Below are 25,528 nucleotides of genomic sequence, written 5' to 3'. Positions count from 1 at the left end.
ATAGAGGGCAGGGGAGTTTCGGGTGGGAGGGTTAGGGGTGTGAATAGGAGTCAGAGTGGTTGGGGATAGGGGTCCCAGGGGGGCAATCAGGAATGAGGGGGGGATCAGATGGGGCAGCAGGGGGCAGTCTGGGGCAGGGGTTCCAGGGGCAGTCAGGGGACAGGGAGACAGGATCCTGGGAGGTTGGGGTCAGGCCACGACCACCTCCCCTATCCAGCCCTCCGTACAATTTATGAAAGCTGATGCGGCCCACAGGCCAAAAAGTTTGCCTGGCCCTGGTTTAGTCCCATTTGCTCATGACTTGGATAACCCTGTTGTAGGATGAGAAGCTGCTAGGATGTAATGTTACACTGTTATCACTCTTCTAATCCTGCATTTTACTCTGACCTGAATGTAGAGCTCCTTCCTGCACCTGGAAAGAAGCTAATAGCTGCAGCACAGGGCAGCTCCGTATGGTACAAAACAACAGGAAAAAAATGCTGGTGGAACTTGGATAACACATTGGCAGGATTCTCAGAATAAATGATCAAGTCTTGCATATTAAACATTCACCTAAGAACTGAGAGATATACTTACTGCATAGAGTAGGTGGATTAATTGACAACAGCAATAACAGTCTAACCCCCGCAGTTGTGTGTGATTAAAGTTTAATCAACACTGAAGATATTTTAAGGAACTGGCTCCACTGAAGCTTAATGGCAGTGGTACCATAATATTGAAGGGACTATTTTTCCTGTAGTGATTTAACTATATAATAGTTGTATTGTAACAGATCATTGGTTCATCATCTGTCCCAGTGCCACAAGGAAGTGATTTCTTATTGAGAAGACATGACTATTATTAGCATTTTATAAATTCAACCCTTAAAATAACCATATGAGGTCACATTCTGGATGTAAATGGAAATACTTCTTCCTGCAGGTAATAATGTATGCTTTTGAATCATTAGGTCAGACATGTACAGTTGTTTGAATTTGTGCTAACAGGCACACTTTTAAATGTGCTGCTGAATCATTGCACAGTCAAATAAATATATTGCAGCCATATGCTTCATCTTTGTTGTTGTTTTTCCATTTTAAGAATCAAGGAAATTAATTGCAGAAAAATTATATGGGAGCAACATTATGGTTGAGATTGGAAATGCACAGGTCAGTAAACTCTAGTCTTTGCCTGTCACTACACTGTATGTTTCCTACACTGAATGTATAAAAATTGACACCACACATAGGAAATCAGAACTAGTGATCAGTTTGCAGGTTCAGTCATAACAAGATGCCAAACAACTGGAGGTGTCTCATGCCTGCCTTTCCTGACACGTTTAGCATGACCCCTCATAGCTCGCTGCTCGCTCCTATCTCCTCATAATAAGCTAACTTTTGAAAATTCATTGTGAGGCACCTTAACACCTCTCCTGTCAAACTTCATAAACTTTGTAGCATTTGAGTGAGTGGTGTATTTTCTGTAGCACCCTACTGCTTCCTCAGTGCCATTCTGTCTTCCCCATGGCCCTGTTTACAAAATAGTCCAAGATTTTACAAACACAGCACCTGGGATGTCTCAGAGATGTAGCTGGACACTGCAAAGGGAGGGAAGCCTATGAGGGAGACAGGAGTAGGGAGCTTGTCCTGAGGAGGAATGGAGATGCCAGCATGCTGGGTTTTGGAGAGGGAGTTAATGCCCATGGGTGGTTATGAGAAGGGGAGGGATACAAGAGTATAATGTATTTTAAAGAAGCCTTATTGTGGGCACAGAAACAAACCATCCCAGTGTGCAGAAAGAATAGCAAATATGGCAGGCGAAGGGCAATGAAAATGATTAGGGCGTTGGGGCACATGACTTATGAGGAGAGGCTGAGGTAACGAGGGTTATTTAGTCTACAGAAGAGAAGAGTGAGGGGGGATTTGATAGCAGCCTTCAACTACCTGAAGGTGGGTTCCAAAGAGGATGGAGCTAGGCTGTTCTCAGTGATGGCAGATGACAGAACAAGGAGCGATGGTCTCAAGTTGCAGTGGGGGAAGGTCTAGGTTGGATATTAGGAAAAAACTATTTCACTAGGAGGGCGGTGAAGCACTGGAATGGGTCCCTAGGGAGGTGGTGGAATCTCCATCCTTAGCAGGCTGGCCTTACCATGAGGCAAACTGAGGTGGCCGCTCAGGTGCCAGACGGTGGGGGGTCGCCACTAGGACCCAGAGTATAGAAAATTGTCTGCTGCTGGTGCATATGTTTTCTCTCTGCTCTAGATGCACAGAGATGGTGAAGTGCTGTGCTGGAGGAAGGAGGGCACAAGAGACATAGCAGGCAGGCAGGCGAAAAGGTGAGAGGGAATAACAGAAAGCAGCAGGAGCTGCAGGGGGAGAGAGGAGGAGGAGCCTCTTATGTACCTGTCTAGCACCCCCAGGAGCCTGGACTGATTAACACCAGCTTCTCGGGGAGCTTCCTGTTTCCTGCTACTTCCTTGAGCCCACTTGAGGAGAACAGGCAGTCAACTGAAGTAGTAGGAGCCAATTAGGCCCTTAAGACGCTAATATCTTCCATCACTCAGGCCCTGCTGCCAGCCTGCTTATTTGTCCTCTTCAACTGAGAGTTGAGAGCCACTATAGCTGGCACAGAACAGCAGCCATGAGTGAAAGAAGAAAACGCCCCTCTGGGGCAGCATTCAGAAAAAGAAAGAAAGCAAAGGAAGCTTTTCTATCTAAGCAGGAAGTCATTCTCCTGAGATACATAGACACAAATGTTCATGGTGAGCCTTCCGGCCCCAGTGAGGATGTGAGTGGTGAGGAGATGCCTGATCTTCCAGTTAGTCAGAGTGCAGGTGACCTGGCAGCTACTGCAGCATCCATATCTTAATCTTAAATGGATGTAACCATGTACCATCCTGAAGAAATGTGTAGATCAGAGAAAAGTGTAGTGAGGGGCAAGAAACGGCTGCTGCTGAGTTTAGTTCCTTAAATCTAGATGATCCAGGACTGTGGACCCACTTGAGCAGTAGCCAGTAATGTGTTGGATGGAAACTTCTGTCTTTGGGGAACATGAAATTTCCATCCAACACATTACTGGAGTGAAATCCCCAAGTGGAGAGGTCACGGCTTATGTACTCAAAAACCCAGAATGCTGCATACTGTTTTTGTTGCAAACTCTTCAAGTCTAATGTTCCAGCTGCGTTTTACAGGAATAAAGGACTGAAAAAATCTGGCTAGAAATCTGGCATGCCATGAGAAGACAGCAAATCACCAGAGAGCATTCCATAGGTGGAAAGAGCTTGAGATGAGACTAAGGTTAAAGGCCACCAAAGATGATCCACATCAAGAGAAGATTGCATCAGAGTCTCTTTACTGGCAAAATGTTCTGAAAAGGCTCATTGCCATTGTGAGAGTGCTTGCTACGCAAAACCTAGCATTGTGTGGCACTTCAGATCCACTGTATGGGCCAAACAATAGAACCTTACTTAAAATTGTGGAGCTGGTGGCTGAGTTTGATGCTGTACTCCAGGAGCATCTAAGAACAGCCACCACTCAAGAAATGTAGACACACCACTACCTTGGAAAAACAATTCAAATGAGATCATACAGTTACTGACAACAAAAGTCAAGCAGAAGATTGTGGCAGATCTGAAGTCAGCAAGATATTACTCAGTTATTCTGAATTGTATACCTGACATCAGCCATACGGAACAAATGACTTCAGTGGTGCGTTTTCTAACAACAACAGAACCTAGTGAAATGTCCCTGCAGTGGTGACTGTCAGAGAGCATTTTCTAGAATTTATTGACATTGATGATACTACAGGAGCTGGTATTACAAATGTGCTTCTTAAAAAGCTGAAAGATACGGGATTGCGATAGCTGACATGAGAGGTCAGGGCTACAATAATGGTGCCAACATGAGAGGAAGGAACAGAGAAGTGCAGACACAAATCTGAGAGTTAAACTCTCGAGCTTTTTTTTTTGTCCCAAGCAGTTCTCATTCATTGAACTTGGTGGTCAGTGATGCAGCATCAGCGTCTAGTGAGGGTGCTGAATTTTTTAATGTAATTCAAAGCATCTATGTATTTTTCTCTACATCAACTAATTGATAGCAAATTTTGAAGCAACATCTGGGAACATCCTCTCTGACACTGAAACCACTGAGTGCCACATGATGGGAAAGTCGAGTGGAGGCGATAAAGCTTATCAAACACCAAATTGGGAAGATAGATGATGCCATAGTTGCCTTTATGGAGGATGATGCTATGACAGGAACTGTTCATGAGAGAACAGTGGCAGAGAGAAATGGAATCACTAGAAACATACATCACTTCAAATTTCTTTGTGGCATAGTGTTGGGGCATGACATACTGTTTGAAATGTTGTAAGCAAGAAACTCCAAAGTGTTGACCTTGATATATCTGGAGCAATGGAACAACTAGACAAAACAAAGTCATACCTACAGCCTTACTGGTCAGATGAGGGATTTCAAAACGTTCTGAAGAGTGCACAGACGTTGGCAGAGGAACTTCACACTGAAGCTATTTTCCCACCCATTCAAGAATACAGGAGTCACCAAAGAAGACGATATTTTGATTACGAGGCACGGAATAATCCATAAGAGACCTCAAACAACAATTCAAAGTTGAATTCTTTAACCGGGTGCTAGATTGTGCAATGCAGTCAATTGAATGTTTCATGCAACTCAAGGAACACAGCAGTATATTTGGGATGTTGTATGATATTCTAAAACTCCTCACTATAACTGAAGAAGACTTATACCGGCAGTGCAAGGCACTAGAGACAGTGTTGACACATGATGACATGCGCAATATTGTTGCGAGTGATTTAGGTGAGGAACTGAAAGCCCTTTCAAGATACATTTCTGCAGGATCGGCTCCAAAGGCGGTTCTGGAATATATGTGCACAAATAAGATGACCACCCTCTTTCCAAATGCTTTTGTTGCTCTGCGAATACTTCTAACACTTCCTGTAAGAGTTGCCAGTGGAGAATGCAAGTTCTCCAAACTGAAGTTAATAAAAACACATCTATGCTCCACAATGACACAGGAGAGGATGGTCGGCCTTGTAACCATCTCACTAGAGCATGAGCTGGCCCAGACTGTGGACCTTCAGGAAGCAGTTCAAATCTTTGCAACCAAGAAGGCACGGAAAGCACCACTATGATTATTCAAAGAGATAAATATGCCAGTGTATACTGTGCAGACAAGAAAAGTTACATTTGCTGTTCAGGCGTTTGAAAGTTGTGTTACTTAAAATTTTTGCACAAGGCATTTTAAGTTGTTAGTTCTCCTTTATTGGGGTAGGTAGCAGAGCAGTACCATGAGAGTAGAACAGGAAGAAGGCAGAATTGAGACCTTTCAAAGTTTTGGCCCAAGCAAGAGAGATGAGCCACAAAATGTTGTGGCCCAGCCCTGATCCTTAGAGATTTTTAAGGCTCGGCTTGACAAAGCCCTGGCTGGGATGATTTAGTTGGGGTTGGTCCTGCTTTGAGCAGAGGGTTGGACTAGATGACCTCCTGAGGTCTCTCCCAATCCTGATATTCTATTATTCTAACTAAGATTTAGGGTGTTTGTGAAAAGGGAGGGAGCTGTGGTACGCATCTTTAATGTAAAACTCTGCGTGTGGAATAGGAAAACAGGACTTGGACTATGCTCCTGTGGAGGTGGCTGTAAAATACCAACAGAAAAGTTGATTGCCTATGGGTGCAAAAATTCTAGGGCTAGGGTTGGGTTACTGCCCCATATTTAGAAATAAAACAAAATGCACCACAAAGTAATCATATTAGTTTAGTGCCTAACACTCTCCCACTCTCAAACCCTCCCAATTATACTTGACTTCTTACAAAATAAACTGTCTTCTGTTGTCTCCTGGTAGGGACAAGGAGAGCCTGGGCAGCGGTTACCTTAATGTTAACTGGTGAAAAGATCTCTGTGCAAATGCTTTGCAGGAGTATTGTGGTTGCTTTCATTTTGTCTCAAACCTAGGACTATTCTGGGATACTTTAAAAAGCATCCAGAGAGACAGGGACTCTGTTTTCTCTCTCTTTCAGGTCTGGTATTGTTGTTTTTGTTCATGTATGGTTTCAGGCTCGGTCCATCTGACTTCCCTATGAACAAAAATAAAACCAGGTTTCAGAGTAGTAGCCGTGTTAGTCTGTATCCACAAAAAGAACAGGAGTACTTGTGGCACCTTAGAGACTAACAAATTTATTTCAGCATGAGCTTTCGTGAGCTACAGCTCACTTCTTCAGATGCACAGAATGGAACACACAGACAGGAGATATTTATACATACAGAGAACTTGAAAAAATGGAAGTATGCATACCAACAGGAAGAGTCTAATCAATTGAGATGAGCTATCGTCAGCAGGGGAAAAAATACTTTTGAAGTGATAATTAAGATGACCCATAGAAAGTATGAGGAGAACTTAACATAGGGAAATAGATTCAATTAGTGTAATGACCCAGCCATTCCCAGTCTCTCTTAAGGCCTGAGTTAAAAATAAAAACATCATTGTGGCTGAGCCAGTAACGAAACTGGCAGGATAGCAGCCCTGTTCGTGTGATGCAGTATTTGGGAGTGGTGGGGATTGGAGAGTGAGTACAAGCTATCTCAGATGGCTTTTCAGAAGGGAGAACAGTGGGAATGGGGCAGGACTCTACATAACAAAATTAACATGATAACATGGCCGAGTTCATTTTTGAGATCCTGCTGTTGTTCATACCTCTTCTAGCTGTGCTCTTGCGGGTCTGTGACTTCAGCAGTGCTCCCGGTGTGAATGATAGACCTGAGTTCATTCCCCAGGGCTACCTCTTGTAGTGTGCATATTTACACATTTGTGTAAGCTGGAGAAGAAAAGACTGAATAATAGTGAAAGCTGATAAGATAGGGAAGAGAACAGACTTCCACAAATATATTCCTGTCCTGGGGACCTATCAGTTTATTCTGCTATTTTTTTTCCTTGTTGATACTGGAGGAGTTCTTAACACAAGGAATATTATACAATGCTGCTCATTAAGCATTCAGAACTTGAAACATGAAATGTGGAGCTTAATTGGAAGGTTCATTTCTGAGGATAAAATATTGTTCAGAATTTAGAGCACAAATCACAGAATCAGAGACAGTTAAGCAAAACAAACTATGTGATATGACCTAAATTGAAAGAGAATCTCTTTAATACTGATGGAAGAAAAGCTAGCATATTTACCAGTTTCCAGTGTGTTGTAATGTATGTAATAATATTAAATTATAGCAGATTTTGACAAACATTCATGTTTGAGAAATAAATTTGACAGCTATCTATGTGTTTTATCACATTTTAAATTACCTGCCAAAGATAATGCTTGCAAAAAAGAATTGTTTTCTAAGTAATAGTATGGGTTGCAGTGTTGGAGTGAGGGATAGATTCTCTTGCTATTTCTGTATAGTAGTTTTCTTTGACAGAGAAATATTCTCGTCATACCTAAAATTGTATAATAGCATAATGGCTCTTTAAAAAAATAAATCTCCTACACAAGACAATATGCTTTACATATGTCTTCAGAATTATTCCTATAATCCTCTACCTATCGTGATTTCATAGTTTGTCAGAGATACTGCATTACAGGAATATCTATGTATGGAGAACACATAACTCATTGCTGTGTAACTCTGACAATATAGACCATTTAAGCTGTGAAGTCAATGAAATTTAACTATGTGCTTAAAGCTCTGCATGTGCTCAAGAACAGGGATTCTTTTGAGAATCAAGGTCTTAATTGGGATGAATTAGGCAATACGTGCCTGAAGTAGTGGGTGCAACAGGTGCTATAAAAAGCTGATATTCATCATTGGTTGAACTGTGCTACTGTTGTTATCTTCCAGTGCTTTCAATAGTTACCACAATCACTATGTAGCAGCAAAGGTTGCATTTTTAATTGTGCCTACCGTAGTATTTTAATCAAATTGCCATACAATTGAGGGTCCTAAGATTTGCTTTTGTATTTTAAAAAAACCCACTGTTTAAAAGGATTTTAAAAAGCAGTAGTATATGAAGCACTTTGATTCAGAATTCATGTTAACACTCAGTGCTTGAAAATTATCAGATGTGAAGTCAACATATATGCTTAGTCTTGTGCACATATTTTAAGATGGCACTTTTATGGCTCTGCATTGCAAAGCTATGCCCTGCTCCCTTAAAACCCTCTCTTCTCTGAATATTTATTCTGGGCTAATTTAGGAGCCATGTACCGTTGAAATTCCAACTTGGAACTGGCCTAATACAAAAGTTAGATCAATGAGACTGAAGGCAGCAAATAGGTCTGTCTTCCCATTGCTTACTTGTAACAGCAGGCTCTGCAGCTCACATGTCATGAGAACTACCAGCACGTTTAAAATCCATGTGACATTTATCTGTACTGTAGTAGCAAGTAACAAGTAAAAGTCAGTTTGACAATGACCTACACCAAAAAGGAGGCTTATGTTCATCTTCTTTAAGGAAAGATTTTTTTAAAATATAGAAATGAAACTCAGTAGTAAATACATAGAGCTCCAAGGGCACAATTATACATATAATAATAATTCAGGTCAAGAATTTAAGGATTGACTTTGACAGAATATAAACCAAAACAAAGTTGGCAGGGATTGTTAGAATTGTATTAGATTGTATTGAATATAGTACAGCATAATATACTGCATTGCGTACACACCGTGTTTAATTGGATTCCTTATGGAGAATATAAATCCTGAGAGGTTCAAGTATTCACGCTTAATGAAAAATTCATGCTCTGTCTTCCATAGCAGTGATACATGCAGCACTTTTATGTCATCAGTGGGGTGTCCATCTGTGCTGAAATATTTTGCCACAGGTCATCACAGCCTGTTATTTTCCTTCATAGCTTGCAAGTTAATTGCACTGATCCACATCATTTTGTTTCTGCAGTATAAGATTTGTTCTGTTTCCTGCTTCTATATAACACAATTGATTTTAGGGATCTAGGTGCATTGTTTATGAATAACAAATGCATATTTAAGTTAAAAGATTCTGACTTAGGTCCCAGCATATTTGCATATGCCACAAAAAGATGTGTGAGTATAAGTTATGATGCATGTGAAACTGATCATAAGACTCAGGTTTTTTCCCTAAAATTACAAGGTCTGTTTCCCAGTTTTTTGCAGATAATTTGCAAACCATACAGGAAAATGTTCCTGAGTGTTGATGGTTTTGTCATGCCAACAGTTTCACATTTGCTGAGATGCTCTGTAGTTTTTTAATTTGCACCAGTAATCACTCAGAACTCCATCTTTTTTTTTTTTAGATTTGCTTTCCTTACAAATGGATTCTTAAGCTTAAATTCTTTTTCTGCTATCTAAAACCAGCCAGCACATTCTCGTTTGAGACAAAGCCAAGACTTTGTCCCAAACCAAAAATGTTAAGATAAATTTAATGTTGTAAACAAACTGGTAATTTACAAAAAAATTATAAGATGGAAATTGATTTTAAAATACTACATATAGTATGTGTACTGCATAAGCTTAGAACTGGGTTATTAATTATTTGTATCATGATAGCACTTAGACATCCAGTCCCTGCCCTGAAGAGCTCTCAGTGTAAACAAACAAGGAAAGTATCATGACTACTGAGGGACAGAGAGATTTAGGCCCAGATGAAAGTCAATGGGATTTAGGAGCCTAGTGCCTAAGTCACTTTTGAAAATGAGACTTAGGCTCCTAAACCATTGAGGTCTTGCAATTCTGAGTGAAGCAAAACCTAACTAGCTTCTGGCCGCCAGTGAGCTTCCCCACTGTCTGCAATTTGGGGGGCGTGTCATAAACAGATAGCTAAGGGTTAATGTCTCTTTCACCTGAAGCACCTGACCAGAGGACCAATCAGGAAACCGGATTTTTTCAACTTTGGGTGGAGGGATTTGAGTGTCTAAGGTCTTTGTTTTCTGGCTGCCTGCTTTCTCTGAGCTTTGGAGAAGTAGTTCTACTTTCTAGTCTTCTGTTTCTAAGTGTAAGGACAAAGAGATCAGATAGTAAGTTCTATGGTTTCTTTTCTTTGGTATTTGCATGAATCCAAATCATGGAACCTACTGAACAGAGATAATGGCAATGCCATGTACTGCATCAGAATATTTCTCCAAAATCCCCCCAAAGCTACAGAGGCCTTTCACCATTGAGAAGATGGACATGGGTAATTGAAAAATCAGCATTCCTTCTGAATGGGCACAGTGAGTAACTGGCACTTACCTTATCATTTGGAAAAGTTGCTAAAGTAAAAACCCTTTATTAGGTGCAGCAGGGTGCTGTGGAATAGTTCAAACATCTCATTACACTTCAATAAACTAAGTTGTTCGATAATTCCTGGTGGCCTCTAGCAGTGAGAGAAGCTTGTTAAGTCTTAACAACAGTTAACTATGCAATGAAACATTTAAACTGAACATCACAATGTCCTTGAATGGCTAAGCAGAACTGATCATCTGGCCTCACAAAAGTTACATCTAGATTAATTGCTTATTTATTTATTTGACAGTGTAGAACATAAGAACAGCCATACTGGGTCAGACCAATGGTCCATCTAGCCCAGTATCCTGTCTTCCAACAGTGGCCAATGCCAGGTGATTCAGAGGGATTGAACAGAACAGGTAATCATCAAGTGATCAATTCCCTGTCACCCATTTCCCAGCTTATGGGAAACAAGCTAGGGCACTTCAGAGCATAGTTTTGATTCCTTGCCCATCCTGGCTAATAGTCATTGATGGACCTGTAGCCTTTTAAAGTTAATTTTGTAATGTGGTGTTATACCACTTTGGGTTCGGCTCTGGCAGCTACTGTTTCAAGCTTACCAGAGTGAAAGTCACTTCCGCTACTTGCTTCAGAGTTAGTCTCTAGGAACACATAAAGATCAAGGGTCATGACCACACATACATTCACCAGTACAAATTCTGGTCTATTTTACAAGTTTTATTAACGTTACAGTTAAAGTTATGATTACCCAAGCACATGGAAATTCTATACAGACCTATGCACAAGTTACAAAAAAAAGTTATACTCACATCCTTAATAACAGGGTTAGGATGTGATGGGTCTCTCATGGCTTGATCATCAGAACTACTGCTGGAGTCTCCCACAGGGAGCTCAATTTTCCCATTCTGAGCATCCCTATTTTATAAAGTGATTCTGTCTACATTTGGCACATCCCCCTAAAAGTGTCAACTCTCTTTTCTCTTATTGGTCTGTGTCCCCTGGAAACTTAAAGGACCCGAATTTTCTATAGGCTGTGTAAGTTCTCTTTGTTCTCATTAGCATTGATGCATAACCTGTATCCCGTGGTTAAGACACGTCTGAGACAAGATGCACCTTTACGATATTTTTATGATCTAATAGTAATCTTCTGGGTAATTTTGTGCAATATTACCACTTGGTATCTCTTTTCCCATAATTGTAGAGCATTGGATTATTTCTTGTTCATTGGTTTAAGTCATCATTTCTTGTCTTCAAGGCCTAAAATAGCTAAGCTTAAGTCTTGCGGGCCTCAGCTTACGGTTTCTTGCATTTCAGCTTGTCTTACTGAAGTCTGATACTTGGTTCCTCTAAATACTGATCAATCTCATACTTTTATAATCCTACAAATTAACTCTAACATACAATGAATATATGTAATATAATAGATTAATCATAACATCACCCAATAAATGGATTATAAACTAAAATCATTGGCTACAAACCTATCCTCCATGAACTTCTCTAGTTCTTTTTTGAACCCTGTTATAGTTTTGGCCTTCATAACATTCCTTATTTACTTTCTCCACACCAGTCATTACTTTATAGACCTCTATCTTATCCCCCCTTAGTCATCTCTTTTCCAAGCTGAAAAGTCCCAGCCTTAAGAATCTCTGCTTGTATGAAAGCTGTTCCATACTCCTAATAATTTTCGTTGCCCTGTTCTATACCTTTTCCAGTTCCAAAATCTTTTTTGAGATGAGGCAACCAGATCTTCACACAGTATTCAAGATGTGGGCATACCATGGATTTATATAGAGGCAATATGATATTTTCTATCTCTCTTTCTTTGATTCTCAACATTCTGTTAGCCTTTTTGACTGCCACTGAACATTGAGTAGATGTTTTCAGAGAACTATCCTAATTTAGACCCCATCATTTTATATGTATAGTTGGGATTGTTTTCCACTGTGCATTGCTTTGCATTTATCAACACTGAATATCATCTGCCATTTTTTTGGTAAGTCACCCAGTTTTATGAGATCACCTTGTAACTCTTTGCAGTCTGCTTTGAACTTACAAAACTACTCAAGATAGTTATGATCTGCAAATTTTGCCACCTCACTATTTATCCCTTTCTCCAGATCATTTATGAATATGTTGAACAGTACTGGTCCCAGTACAGACCCCTGGGGAGGACACCACTATTTACCTCTATCCATTCTGAAAACTAACCATTTATTCCTACCCTTTGTTTCCTATCCTGTGACAGCTTACTTTGCTTAAGAGACGTTAGTGCGGGACCTTGTCAAAGGCTTTCTGAAAATCTAAGTACACTACATCCACTGGATCGCCCTTGTCCACATGCTTATTGACCCCTCAGAGAATTCTAGTAGATTGGTAAGGCATGATTTCCCTTTATTAAAACCATGTTAACTCTTTCCCAACAAACTGTTTTCATCTATATGTCTGATAAATCTGTCCTTTACTATTGTTTCAACCAATTTGCCCAGTACTGAAGTCAGGCTTACCAGCCTGAAATTGCCAGGGTTATCTCTGCAGCCCTATCTAAAAATTGGCATCACAGTAGCTATCCTCCTGTCATCTGGTACAGAAGCTGATTTAAACGATAGGTTACATACCGCAGTTAGTAGTTTTTTGCAATTTCACATTTGAGTCCCTTGAGAACTCTTGGGTGAATACTCCTGGTGACTTATTACTGTTTAATTTATCGATTTGTTCCAAAACCTCCTCTAATGATACCTCAATCTGGGACAGTTCCTCAGATTTGTCACCTTAAAGAATGGCTCAGGTCTGGGAATTTCCCTCACATCCTCATGCATGAACACTGATGCAAAGAATTAATTTAATTTCTCTGCAATGGCCTTATCATCCTTGAGTGCTCCTTTAGCATCTTGATCGTCCAATGGCCCCACTGGTTGTTCAGCAGCTTCTTGCTTCTGATGTACTTAAATTTTTTTTGCTGTTACTTTTTGAGGTTTTGGCTAGCTGTTCACATTCTTTTTTGGCCTTGCTAACTACATTTTTACACTTCACTTACCAGAGTGTTTGCTCTTTCTATTTTCCTCAAGAGGATTTAACTTCCACTTTTTAAAGCATGACTTTTTGCCTCTAACTGCTTCTTTTACTTTGTTGTTTACCCTTGGTGACGCTTTTTTGGTCCTCTTACTATGTTTGGTAGGGTAGTTCCCTAATTGGGAAGGTTTTTTTTAAACTTTTGCAATGTAAAATCCCTCTCACATACACACACAAAGTCCTTACACCTCTCCTTGGTACATTTATACAACAAAAATAACTCTATTGAAGATCCGTTGTTGTAAATGAGAGGTGAATCAGGCTGTGATGTTTTTGGGTTCAACCCAGACTAGTGAGAGACTGTCACTGCTTGTCCTGTAACCCTGAGTGCCTTAAAAAGCTCTCCCATCGACATAGTGCTGTGTACACCGGGGGTTAGGTCGGTATAAATACGTTGCTCTGGGCAGCATAGTTGTAGACCTAGCTTCAGTTACACTACAGACCTATATCAGTATAAGTCAAACAGAGTAAGCCCTGGTCTATGCTACAGAAAGAGGTCAATGTAAGCAGCCTTGCGTCGACCTAACTGTAAGTGTCTACGCTAAAATTTCGCTCCGACCGACGTAACTCGCCCACTACGCCGACTTAATAACACCCCCTCCACAAGTGGCATAGAGTCAATGTAGTTAGGTTGATGCAGCATCAGTGTAGACACTGTGTTGCTTACGTCAACTGTTGTGGGCTTTCAGACGCCAGCCTACAATGTTCCACACTGACCATTCAATCGGTGTAAGCGTTCCTGGTGATGATGTGCACTGCCAACACAAAGAACGAGGTGTAGATATTCACAAGTGATGTCATTACTGTGGTGGCTGTATGCCATTGTAAGCTATGTCTATTTAATTTTGTAGTGTAGACATGCCCCAAGTGACAACAAAAGCTATACAGAGCCACAGCACAAATTACAAAACTCAGTGGCAAAACTTGGTCCTGAGTTTGAGAACAGCCAATGCCTTGATCTGACAGCTTGGAAACACTCCTTGCTGTAGTATACTGTTCCTTTTTAGTATTGTCTTAAAAATTAGATTTCTGTGTAGGAATTCTATACAGGCAGGTTTTCTATAATGCTTTGAAAAGAAATTCATTTTAACTGTTTAATCAAATGCCAATCACCTTGATAAGCTGCCAGCAGTGAAACCTCTGTGTTCCTCAGTACATCAGCAGCCTGCAGTCAGCATTGTGACAGATGCCAGCAGGGGCGGCTCCAAGCCCCAGCATGCCAAGTGCGTGCTTGGGGCGGCAAGCTGCAGGGGGCGCTCTGCCGGCACCATGAGGGCGGGAGGCAGGCTGCCTCTGGTGGCTTGCCTGCAGAGGGTCCGCTGGTCCCGCGGCTTCGGCGGACCTCCCGCAGACATGCCTGCGGAGGGTCCGCTGGTCCCACAGCTTCGGCGGACCTCCCCCCTGCTCCTCCCCTCCATCCGTAGGCAAACCACAGAGGCAGCCTGCCTGCCATGCATGGGATGGCAAAATTCCTAGAGCCGCCCCTGGATGCCAGGGCTTTCAGCCTTTCAGTCCCAGCTAATCTGGGATTTTCTCTAGATTTGAACTTGCACAAGGACAGCTCCATTCTGGCAAAGAATCTTTCATACATTTTAAACTGATCACATTCTTGTATGACTCATTCCTCTGCAGCTCCGCTTAATTGCCTTAAGAAACTAAGTCAAACACAGTGTTCTAAAACAAGTAGCTGCCATGTAAGAGACAGAATCAAGACTTGTGATTTTGGGGGTTGGGATAATTTCCCCTGCATTATTAGGTTAGACAGCTAAACAGCGCCTCATGCAGATGGAGTATAATATTTAATATTCCTTCATCCATATGTTCCTTCTCTGGAAACCAAGGGAGTTTCTTTTTATGACAAATTAAAGGTTCTGAAACCTAGGGAGGAATATTGAGCCTGATTTGCAAAGGCACAATTGCATTTGCTTAATGTGTTCATTGAGTGTGTGTGCACATGGACAGTTATGGCTCTAGATAGCCTTGTGAGCCTGCAAAGGCCTTCCCCCAAGCATCCCCCGCAAGTTTGGTATCGGAACTTGTACATTTGTAACTCTATCCCACTGTGCATTAAGTGTTCTGGTTATTTTCTTACTCAGAACAAAATTTTCTCAGTGTTTATGGAATTCTTAGGGAAATTTGCATTGGCTTTTTAGGTTTCACCAAACTTCTTTAGCAAAATCCCACAAAGGGATCTGTGTAGGTTAAAATTCCCTGCAAATATACATTACTGCAGATTGCAGGATATTTACATTCCAAAATGTGGGACTAAATCTTTGTAAGATGTGCTTGGGGGAGAATTATTTCCTCCTACAATTTGGGCCTGTTATTTTGACAAGGCTTTTTCAATAGATTTTCTCAAATGCAAGAAAAATACCACAGTACTTCTATCAAAAACTATGTATATCTTGATAATTGTGTATTGATGAATTCAAAGGTGCATTGCTGATCAGGCTGACTGAGGATTAGCTTTTGTGTGTTAAGTTGCTATCAGTGTCAGATGATGACTTAAAAGTTTAAAAAGTATGGATTGGATGAATGGACTATAAGGTGGATAGAAAGCTGGCTAGATTGTCGGGCTCAACAGGTAGTGATCAATGGTCGATGTCTAGCTGGCAGCCGGTATCAAGCAGAGTGCCCCATGGGTCCGTCCAATTTTGTTCAACATCTTTATTAATGATCTGGATGATGGGATGGATTGCATCCTCAGCAAGCTTGCAGATAACACTAAGCTTGGGGGGAGAGGTAGATATGCTGGAGGGTAGGGATAGGGTCCAGAGTGACCTAGACAAATTGGAGGATTGGGCCAAAAGAAATATGATGAGGTTCAACAAGTATTCCTGCACTTAGGACAGAAGAATCCCATGCACCACTACAGGCTGGGGATCAACTGGCTAAGCATCAGTTCTGCAGAAAAGGACCTGGGGATAGGAAGCTGAATGAGTCAGCAGTGTGTCCTTGTTGCTAAGAAGACTAACGGCATATTCGGCTGCATATTCCCCTCTATTCAGGACTGGTGAGGCTACATCTGGAGTACTGCATCCACTACAGAAAGGATGTGGCCAAATTGGAGAGAATCCAGTGGAGGGCAATGAAAATGATCAGGGGGCTGGGGCACATTACTTATGGGACCTGTTTAGTTTGCAGAAGAGAAGACTGAGGGGGGATTTGATAGCAGCCTTCACTACCTCAAGGGGGGTTCCAAAGAGGATGGAACTAGGCTGTTCTCAGTGGTGGCAGATGACAAAACAAGGAGCAATGGTCTCAAGTTGCAGTGGGGGAGGTCTAGGTTGGATATTAGGAAACACTATTTCACTAGGAGAATGGTGAAGCACAGAAATGGGTTACCTACGGAGGTGATGGAATCTCCATCCTTAAAAACCTCTAAGGCCTGGCTTGACAAAGCCCTGCCTGGGATGATTTAGTTGGTGTTGGTCCTGCTTTGAGCTAGATGACCTCCTGAGGTCTCTTCCAACCCTAATCTTCCATGATTCTAAGATATCTCGAAGAACAGCAGTTACAAAAAGGTAAGTAACCATTTTTCTTCTTTGAGTGCCTGCTCATGTTGATTCAGTAGTGCAGACCACACAGATTCATCTGTATTCAGAGTGACATCAGGAGTGTGTCTGAACAGAAGCTTTTCAGCTCTGCTAATCCAGTCTTTATTGGGGTAATGAGATAAGTAAAGCGCTTCCTCTTTTTTTTGGTGCATGCCACCTAGTATTGGTGCATGATTAACACAGCTGAATGAAGCTGTACTAGTTGGGTTTTGGATACTACTCAATGAGGAGTTGACAACTGTGATGTTGCACTCTGATTTTATGAAAGTATGCTGATGAGTATGAATATAATGTAACTGGAATATGCTTCATGCAAAAGGTCTCTTGTAAGGTATCATTACAAAGCGTATAATCTACTGAGTGTGATCATCCTATTTGTATAAATGTACCACTCTTGTATCTGAGACTAGAAATATAAAATATAACTCTGAGGGCCTATTGTAATTATGCAAAGTGTGGGCCATTAATGGTGGTTTGGAATCTTGATGACTCCCATCAACCAGGACAATTGGCTGCAGATGGCTCTGTTTTACTTGTAAGTCTTCCTGTATACATGTGTGCTGGCAAGTGAGTAGTGAAGTCTTACAGTGACATGTGATCATGTCACTTGAACTGAAATCCATCTTTAATCTGGTGCTTTTCCATTGAGAAGGAGAGGTGGGAACCCAGAAAGGGACAAAGGATTCCCACCTTTTGCAAAAGCTATGTAAGTGGGTGGCACAGAAGAAAGGAGGAGCCATCATGAGAAATCCCCTAACTACCACCTGAGCTGGAACAAGGGCTGTACCAGAGGAAAGGATTGTGCCCAGACTAGGAAAGCAACCAGTCTGTGAAAGAAACTCATTGAAACATCTCTGAGGGTGAGATTTTATCTGTATTCAGTTTTATTACTGTATTAGACATAGACCTGCATGTTTTATTTTATTTTGCTTGGTAATTCACTCTGTTCTGTCTATCACTACTTGGAACCACTTAAATCTTACGTTCTGTATTTAATAAAACCACTTTTTACTTATTAATTAACCCAGAGTATGTATTAATACTGGGAGGGGGGCAAACAGCTGTGCATCTCTCTCTATCAGTGTTATAGAGGGCAAACAATTAATGAGTTTACCCTGTATAAGCTTTATTCAAGGTAAAAAGGATTTATTTGGGGTTTAGACCCCATTGGGAGTTGAGCATCTGAGAGTTAAAGACAGGAACACTTCTGTAAGTTGCTTTCAGTTAAGTCTGCTTTGGGGCACATGGTTCAGAGTCCAAGTCTGTAGTGGAGCAGACTAGCATGTCTGGCTCAGCAAAACTGGGTGCTGGAGTCTCAAGCTGGCAGGGAAAACAAGGGTAGAAGTAGTATTGGCACATCAGTTGGCACTTCCCAAAGGCGGCTCTGTGATCCAACCTGTCACAATAAACAAAGAGCAGCTACAACTATTTCCTATTTGGCAGGTAATGTGTGTGCAATGGCTCTGTATTAGTAAGTGCTCAAGTGTGGGTACCTTGCAGCACTGCAGATTTACAAGAATGAATGAACTTGATGAGATTAATCACATTTCTGGATCTTGTTCACCACAGGCAAGCATAGAAAGAGGGATTTGTGCCCCTGTCCTATGAAACAGTAAAATGCCAGACTGCACCTCCCCTGAGGTCTCCCTCTGCTTGCCAAGCTAGCCAAAAAGTTGAAACCAAGTGGAAACACAAGTGTTATTCTGACTTCACTTACACTTGTATAACAGGAGTAACTTTACTGAACTCAGTAGTTATACTGATATAAAACAAGTGTAAGAGCGATCCGAATCAGACTCATAGAAGAATATGTACAATTAAATGATGTACAGTATAATGAATTACAAATCACAGTGAAAAACTGAAAGTAGTGTGTAATTTATTATGACAAATGCAGACAGTGTATGATGAGAACAGGCAATGGGTCAAATCCATCTAATTGACTTCTGTGAGCTACACCAGGCATAAATTTGGCCCATTGTGACTAACAGTGCTATTACAGGTTTCTGAGTGGTAGCCGTGTTAGTCTGTGTCAGCAAAAACAACAAGGAGTACTTGTGGCACCTTAGAGACTTAACACATTTATTTGGGCATAAGCTTTCATGGGCTAGAACTCACTTCATCAGATGCATGCAGTGGAAAATATAGTAGCAGGTGTATATACACACACACACACACCTTGAAGCACTGTATATATATACACAGTACATGAAAAGATGGGAGTTGCCTTACCAAGTGGGGGATCAGTCTAACAAGACAATTCAATTAACAGTAGAATACCAAGGGAGGAAAAATCAATTTTGTAGTTGACGAGAAGGTGTAACAGTAGGGGGAAATTAGTATGGTAAAATTAGGTTTTGTAATGACCCATCCACTCCCAGTTTTTATTCAGGCCTAATTTGATGGTGTCCAGTTTGCAAATTAATTCCAGTTCTGCAGTTTCACATTGGAATCTGGTTTTTGAAGGGTTTTTTTGTTGAAGAAATGCCACTTTTAAGTCTGTTACTGAGTGACCAGGGAGGTTGAAGTGTTCTCCTACTGGTTTTTGAATGTTGTAATTGCTGATGTCAGATTTGTGTCCATTTATTTTTTTGCTAGAGACTGTCCGGTTTGGCCAATGTACATGGCAGAGGGGCATTGCTGGCACATGATGACATACATCACATTGGTAGATGTGCAGGTGAACGAGCCCCCTGATGGTGTGACTGATGTGGTTAGGTCCTATGATGGTGTCCCTTGTATAGATATGCGGACAGAGTTGGCACCAGGATTTGTTGCAGGCTTTGGTTCATGGGTTGGTATTTTTGTTGTGTGGTGTCTGGTTGCTGGTAAGTATTTGCTTCAGGTTGGAGGGCTGTCTGTAAGCAAGGACTGGTCTGTCTCCCAAGGTCTGTGAGAGTGAGGGATCGTCCTTCAGGATAGGTTGTAGATCCTTGATGATGCGCTGGAGAGGTTTTAGTTGAGGGGCTGTTGGTGACGGCTAGTGGTGGTCTGTTACTTTCTTTGTTGGGCCTGTCTTGTAGTAGGAGTTTCCTACATATTCATGGTCACTGGTGCTGTATAACGGTCATCAATACAATCCATTATCATTAGTATTGTTGATGAGAAAGGGAAGCTCTAATTTAATATGTTCCAGCATGATTCAGGAAAATGAAAGGATAGCACAAAATCATTTCAAAATCATCTCCACACTGAACATTTTGTGAGAAATGAAGACTTGTCAAAGCTATGTCACCGGAATTCACTTTATTCCTTATTTCAACTGAAATTTCATCGAGTTTACTATATTTATTCAAAGCTCATATGACCATCACTGCTTTCTGATACGAAGTGTTTGTTCATGTACTTACTACAAGCCCATACGTGGTATGAGAATGATTTCTTTTTATGGATGTTTCTTTTATTTAGGGAAAAATTGGGGTGTAAATTTGATTCGTAATGATACGAGTCTGAGTTCTGGCTTCAGCCAAGTATGCAATTGAAGGTCAGGAGGAGCAACCCTTTCCAGGGGGAGTGTGCAACCCATCCTAACACACTGTGTGTCTGTTTGTCCCCCTCAAGTAGCTAGAGCACATATAGGCGATTGTGAGGCTGATTCTGCTCAGAGGTAATGGATATGGTCCTTTAGTTCAAGCAGTAAAGACTTGTTCTTTGAGATCTTGGGTTCATCCCCCCCAGATGTAAAGGAATAGAGCCCCAATCCTGCAAAGACTTCTGTGTGTGCTTCATTTCACGTGCTATATGCAGTCCTATTGACAGCAATGTAGGATTGAGGCCTAAGAGAATAGACCACAAAGCTATTTTTCGTTCCTGACATAGGTCATATTTAAACTCAGATCTGCAGAAGTGAATGGCTGATGCATCCAGTCACACTACCAGCTAGTTTCTTACATTAAAATACCTCTGCAGTGGAAACCACTGTATATATGAGAATTCTGGGTAGATCTTCAGTCATCACTGATTTTACCTTTTTGTTTTTAATCCACAGAAAGTGAGTGAGAAGGTTGGAGGTGCAGAAGGAACTAAGCTAGATGATGACTTCAAAGAAATGGAGAGGGTAAGTCTGAACATAAATATTAGTTGTTTATTTTTTTAAATCCCACCATAGAAAGATAAGTGACTTAGCAGCACAAGTCTCCTGACTTATATTCCTAAATCATTATCCAGCACAGTTGCACTTATGGTCTGTTAGCCCCTTTTATTTGCTAATCGAGAAATATAAAAAAGCAAATATTACAGAGATCAGTGATATTGGCCTCAATTTAGCCATGAGTTAATCCACTGTAGTAGACCCCTGGAAGCAGAGAGTTTGCCTGGATGGATGGATATTCTTATGGCACAAAGATTCCACAATCCTCAGCTCACTGAGGCCAGTCAAAAGAAGCAGAGCTGGCTGAGAAAAGAATGTGTCCAAGATGCTTAGGATATTTGCAATTTCAGAGCATCCCCCGAGCAGCCTTCACTGGAAAGGGCTCCTTTGGATCTAGAGCTTCAGTTAAGAGATGCCTCCCCCCATCAGAAACTTCACAGATGCTGAAAGTGACAACAGCACCTGCCTTCCCATGGCTGTGAATCCCTCCTGGAAGAAAAGGGAGCACAATACTGTGTGGGTATAATTGACTCTACAGACTGCACCTGGAGGAGGAGCTGAGAGCAGGGAGCTAACTGAAAGAAGGCTTAGCTGGGCAGGAATGGTGAAAGTCATGAGGAAAGTCTGGTGCCCTGCAGTGGTTCCAATGTTAGTAGGAATCTGTGTTTGCTACGCTGATTTGCAATTCCTTGCTTTCCTGGGCTTAAGGTATCTTTTACTTTATGCAATAACAAAGAATGTTTTCAAAGGCAAAAAATCCATCTATTGGAAAGAAAATTCATTTATTGAAAACAAACACTGATGAGGTCCATTGCTCCATACTGGGGATCACCTGGCACGTGAAGGCATGGTCACCTGGAAGGATGCGCTGAGAGCACTCCATGCCTGGCTGAGCAAACAAGAAGGGGATTTTCAAAATTCCCAGAGAATTTAAAGGGTAGGACTCATGGTTGGTCACCTGAGGGCAGGGCAGTAGAGAAGTGGTGACCAGAGTGGCTAGAATAGGCATTGTGGGACACTTCTGGAGGCCGATCAGAGTGCATTAACAGACTGAGGTGTCAACACAGGCTCGGCGGCGCTCCAGCAGGGGTGCATCAAATGTTATTCCACTCGCCAAAGTGGAGTACCAGGAGCGCTCTAGCCGCAGAGTCCGGGTGCTCTATGTGCCTTGCCAGTGTGGACGCATCGTGAGTTAGAGCACACGGGGCTGCTTTAATGTGCTTTAACTTGCAAGTGTAGCCATGCCTTAGTAATGTGAGGATGAGATTATTCTTTTTGAGACTGCTAAAGTGAAGGATTGGAGCAGAGAAAACTCCTCTCCTGTCTTTCTTCGTTATCCAAGATACCTGCTTCCAGCCCTTCAGTAAACACTGGAAGTATTCTGTCCCCTGATGCACAGTCCCTGCCTGCTTTACAGCCTCTGCTACTCAGCTCTTCAATACAGAGCCACTTCTGGGCTTGGTACCACGAAGTTCAGCTACTCCTGTTACTCTGAGCCACCAGTTCCCTGCTGCCCCTTGCTACTGGGAGGGAGCCAGAGCTGGCAGATAATAAAGACAAGATAAAATGAGAGGGAGAGCAGGCAGAGGAAGCTGTGACTAGCTCATCTCAGGTGTTATTTTTTAAAATAAAAATGTACTGTTTGGAGAAATTCACTCCGCAGGACAGAAGATATACTGTAGGAGAAGCAGGGCCACCCAGGCGGGGGTCTAGGGTCTTCGGCGGCGGGGGGCCTCCACTTCAACGGGAATTAGGTGGTGGGGAGTCCTTCCACTCCGGGACCTGCCACTGAAGTGCCCCGAAAACCCATGGCAGGGGCTCCCCATCGCTGAATTACCGCGGAAGCTTGACCCGCCTCCAAAGTGTGGGTCTTCGGGGCACTTCAGCAGTGGGTCCCGGAACAGAAGGGCCCCCTGCCACCGAATTACTGCCAAAGACCCGGCTGCACTTTGGTGGCGGGTCCCGCTTCGGCGGTAATTCGCCGGTGGGGGGCGGAAGGACCCCCCGCCAGCAAAGACGGGGAGCGGAAGAAGCTTCGGAGGCCCGGGCCTCGAGAGAGTTTTCCAGGGCCCCTGGGCCAAGTGAAGGATCCCGCTCCAGGGGCCCCGAAAAACTCTCATGGGGGCCCCTGCGGCAAATTGCCCCACTTGCCCCCCTCTCTGGGCGGCCCTGAGGAGAAGCTCACTGTAGAGAAATACAGCAAGGTAATTGCATAAGTGCAGCATGCACAATACATAATAGAGAGCCACAGATCAACGGAAGCAGACTAAGAGCAACATATTTCTCTTTGGACCAGATCTTTAGAGGTGTTGTGTAGCCCCTGGCAAGCGCTGAGTACCTGGAACACCAAGGAAGTCAGTGGGTGTTAAGGATGCTCAGAATCAAATCCATCTGGCCCTTACAGATCTGGGATCTGAAACTGTTCTTTTCTTCTTGTTAAATAAATAAATTATAAAATAAGTATTTCTTTAAACATATAAAATATAGTTACACACATTTTCCCCAATATAACTTTATTGAAAAGCTTATGGAGAAGATACAATTAGAAAATGCTCCCATCACATTAAAAACAGTTGAGTTTTTTAAAAAAGAAAATGGGTTCAAGAACAGATATCAAAAAGGTACATGAGAACTCACCGACCCCAAAAATATAAGCAATTATAACAGAAAAGTTTACTATGAACCAAATTCAAATATATACTCTTGGAAACAAAGCCAGAGTCTCAACATAACTGTGAAGGTGAAAGCATGCTGGGGAGAGGTATTTCTGAGATGTTTTTCAGCATGACCTATTGTTTGTTCTTTGTTGTGTTACAGGTGTATTTATAAAGTCAAAATAAATATATTGGTAGTTTGTGAATTGCTGCTTTTGTGAAAAGAAAGTGAGACTACTCAGGATAACTTCCTGCTCTTATCCAAAGAGCCACGAAAACCCAAGTACATGGCAGACTTCTTACAGCAGCTAATATGTTGAGGTTATATTGCCGCTGCAGGACCTTTGCACAATAACACATTTCTGCCATCGTTCAAGTGAGAACATGTCAGCTGATTCTAAAGATGGGCAGCATGTTTTTCTGGATTTATGTAATATGATGTCAGTTCATCTCCACAGGCAGATTGTTCAGCTGACTGTAAAATGAGGAGTGGTATCTGAGTCTGGCATCACTAGCTAGAAAAAAGAGGAATTTGGCTGGGAAGCCTGTGCAGGGTATGATGTCCTGGTGTGATAGCAGCTCATCAATCAGGCTCTCTCAGGAGACCAACTGCAGGGAGCTAAATGGTCAGACATAGAGAAACTAGTAGTCCAGCAGGGAGGTATGGATTACCATGGCCAGCTCTCCCTTGAAGAAAATGATCTCTTTTCTCCTTGTACCACTGCTCTGCACTCATTGCTGCTTAGGGTTTGAAATCTCCTTGGGAACCAGGGCCTACAAACATGTGGTTCTGCTCCAACTCAGAAGATGGCTTGTTTGTGCAATATAACAGTTCACCAGGTATGTTAGCTGATCATCACTCTGCCCAGCACCATTGCTGCACTTGTCACTCACCTTCCCCAACGAGAACCCTCAGGGGAATAAACCTAAGAAGAAAAATGAATTTTCTTCAAAATTTCACTTTTGTCTATCTTGTTTTTCTCTTCTTTTTATATTCTTCTCATTTTAACTTCAGAAAGTAGATGTCACCAGCAGGGCTGTGATGGAAATAATGACGAAGACAGTAGAATATCTTCAGCCCAACCCAGGTAATGAAACTTCTAAGTGAATCACAGAATGCTTTAAAGATATTTACCTTTTCTTGGTTGTTCTAGTTTAGAGGATACTTTGTCAGTAGCCTTTGCCACTGTAACTACTTAACTACCCTTCTCTTGGGAACTAGTTTTTTTTTTGTATATTCCGGTGGAGTATGTTTCAGTGTATCATGTGTATGTGTCTGTCTTGCACATACATGGCTTGATTCTGGTCTCAGTTATGCTGGCGTCAATTAGGATTAACACAAAGTTAATGGAGTTACGTTGGAGTGAAATACATTCAATGAGATCAGGTGGTATTGATGGTTTCTGTAGTACCAAGGCCAGCTGTGCCAATAATAACATCAGATTATTCAGAATTACAGCCATCCATATCAAATTATAAAGTATTGTTTTCTATACTTCCCAGTAGCCAGCAATTAATCAGTGTAGGGTACACTGAGAGTTAAAATGTGAGTGAAGAAGTGGTCTTGAATTTTCAGCTGAGCTTGGTGAAGTCTATCTCATGTGACCGTTCAAAGACCTTACAAAAATTACTTGTTTAACCGAGGTCATTTCCTAAAACAGATGAAATAGAGTTGCACTCAATACATTTCAGGATGCTTTGGCTAGTTGTTTAAGAAAGGAGGTTGCCCAGGAAGGTTAATCTGTTGTATCGATTTCATTGCAGATGCTTTCTCCTGGCTACTGCAGTGTCTGCGCATGAGATTTGATTATTATTAAATTCACTTATCCTCCACTCTCATGTTATGGGACAATGTAGAAAGTACAGACTGATTAATTTTTGCATTATGATCTTAAAAGTGAACTGAAAAGGTTTTGCTGAAAGTTAAAAACTTGATTATAAGA

The 25,528-nt window shown here is 41.8% G+C and overlaps 1 protein-coding gene across 1 annotated transcript in view; it reads left to right on the top strand.

Moving 5' to 3' along the window:
- The window catches only part of SH3GL2 (SH3 domain containing GRB2 like 2, endophilin A1), a 143,789-nt gene that overhangs the window by 91,737 nt on the left and 26,524 nt on the right, over window positions 1-25,528 (top strand). Inside the window, exons 2-3 of the mRNA XM_050945447.1 lie at window positions 20,830-20,898; window positions 24,601-24,673. Coding sequence (XP_050801404.1) covers window positions 20,830-20,898; window positions 24,601-24,673 — 142 coding nt within the window. The remainder of the gene's footprint in view (window positions 1-20,829; window positions 20,899-24,600; window positions 24,674-25,528) is intronic.

This window comes from Gopherus flavomarginatus, chromosome 3 (genome assembly GCF_025201925.1).
Source record: "Gopherus flavomarginatus isolate rGopFla2 chromosome 3, rGopFla2.mat.asm, whole genome shotgun sequence".
Taxonomy (NCBI): Eukaryota; Metazoa; Chordata; order Testudines; family Testudinidae; genus Gopherus; species Gopherus flavomarginatus.
Note: the sequence above shows the minus strand (reverse complement) of the source record. Positions and strands in the feature narration are given on the sequence as shown.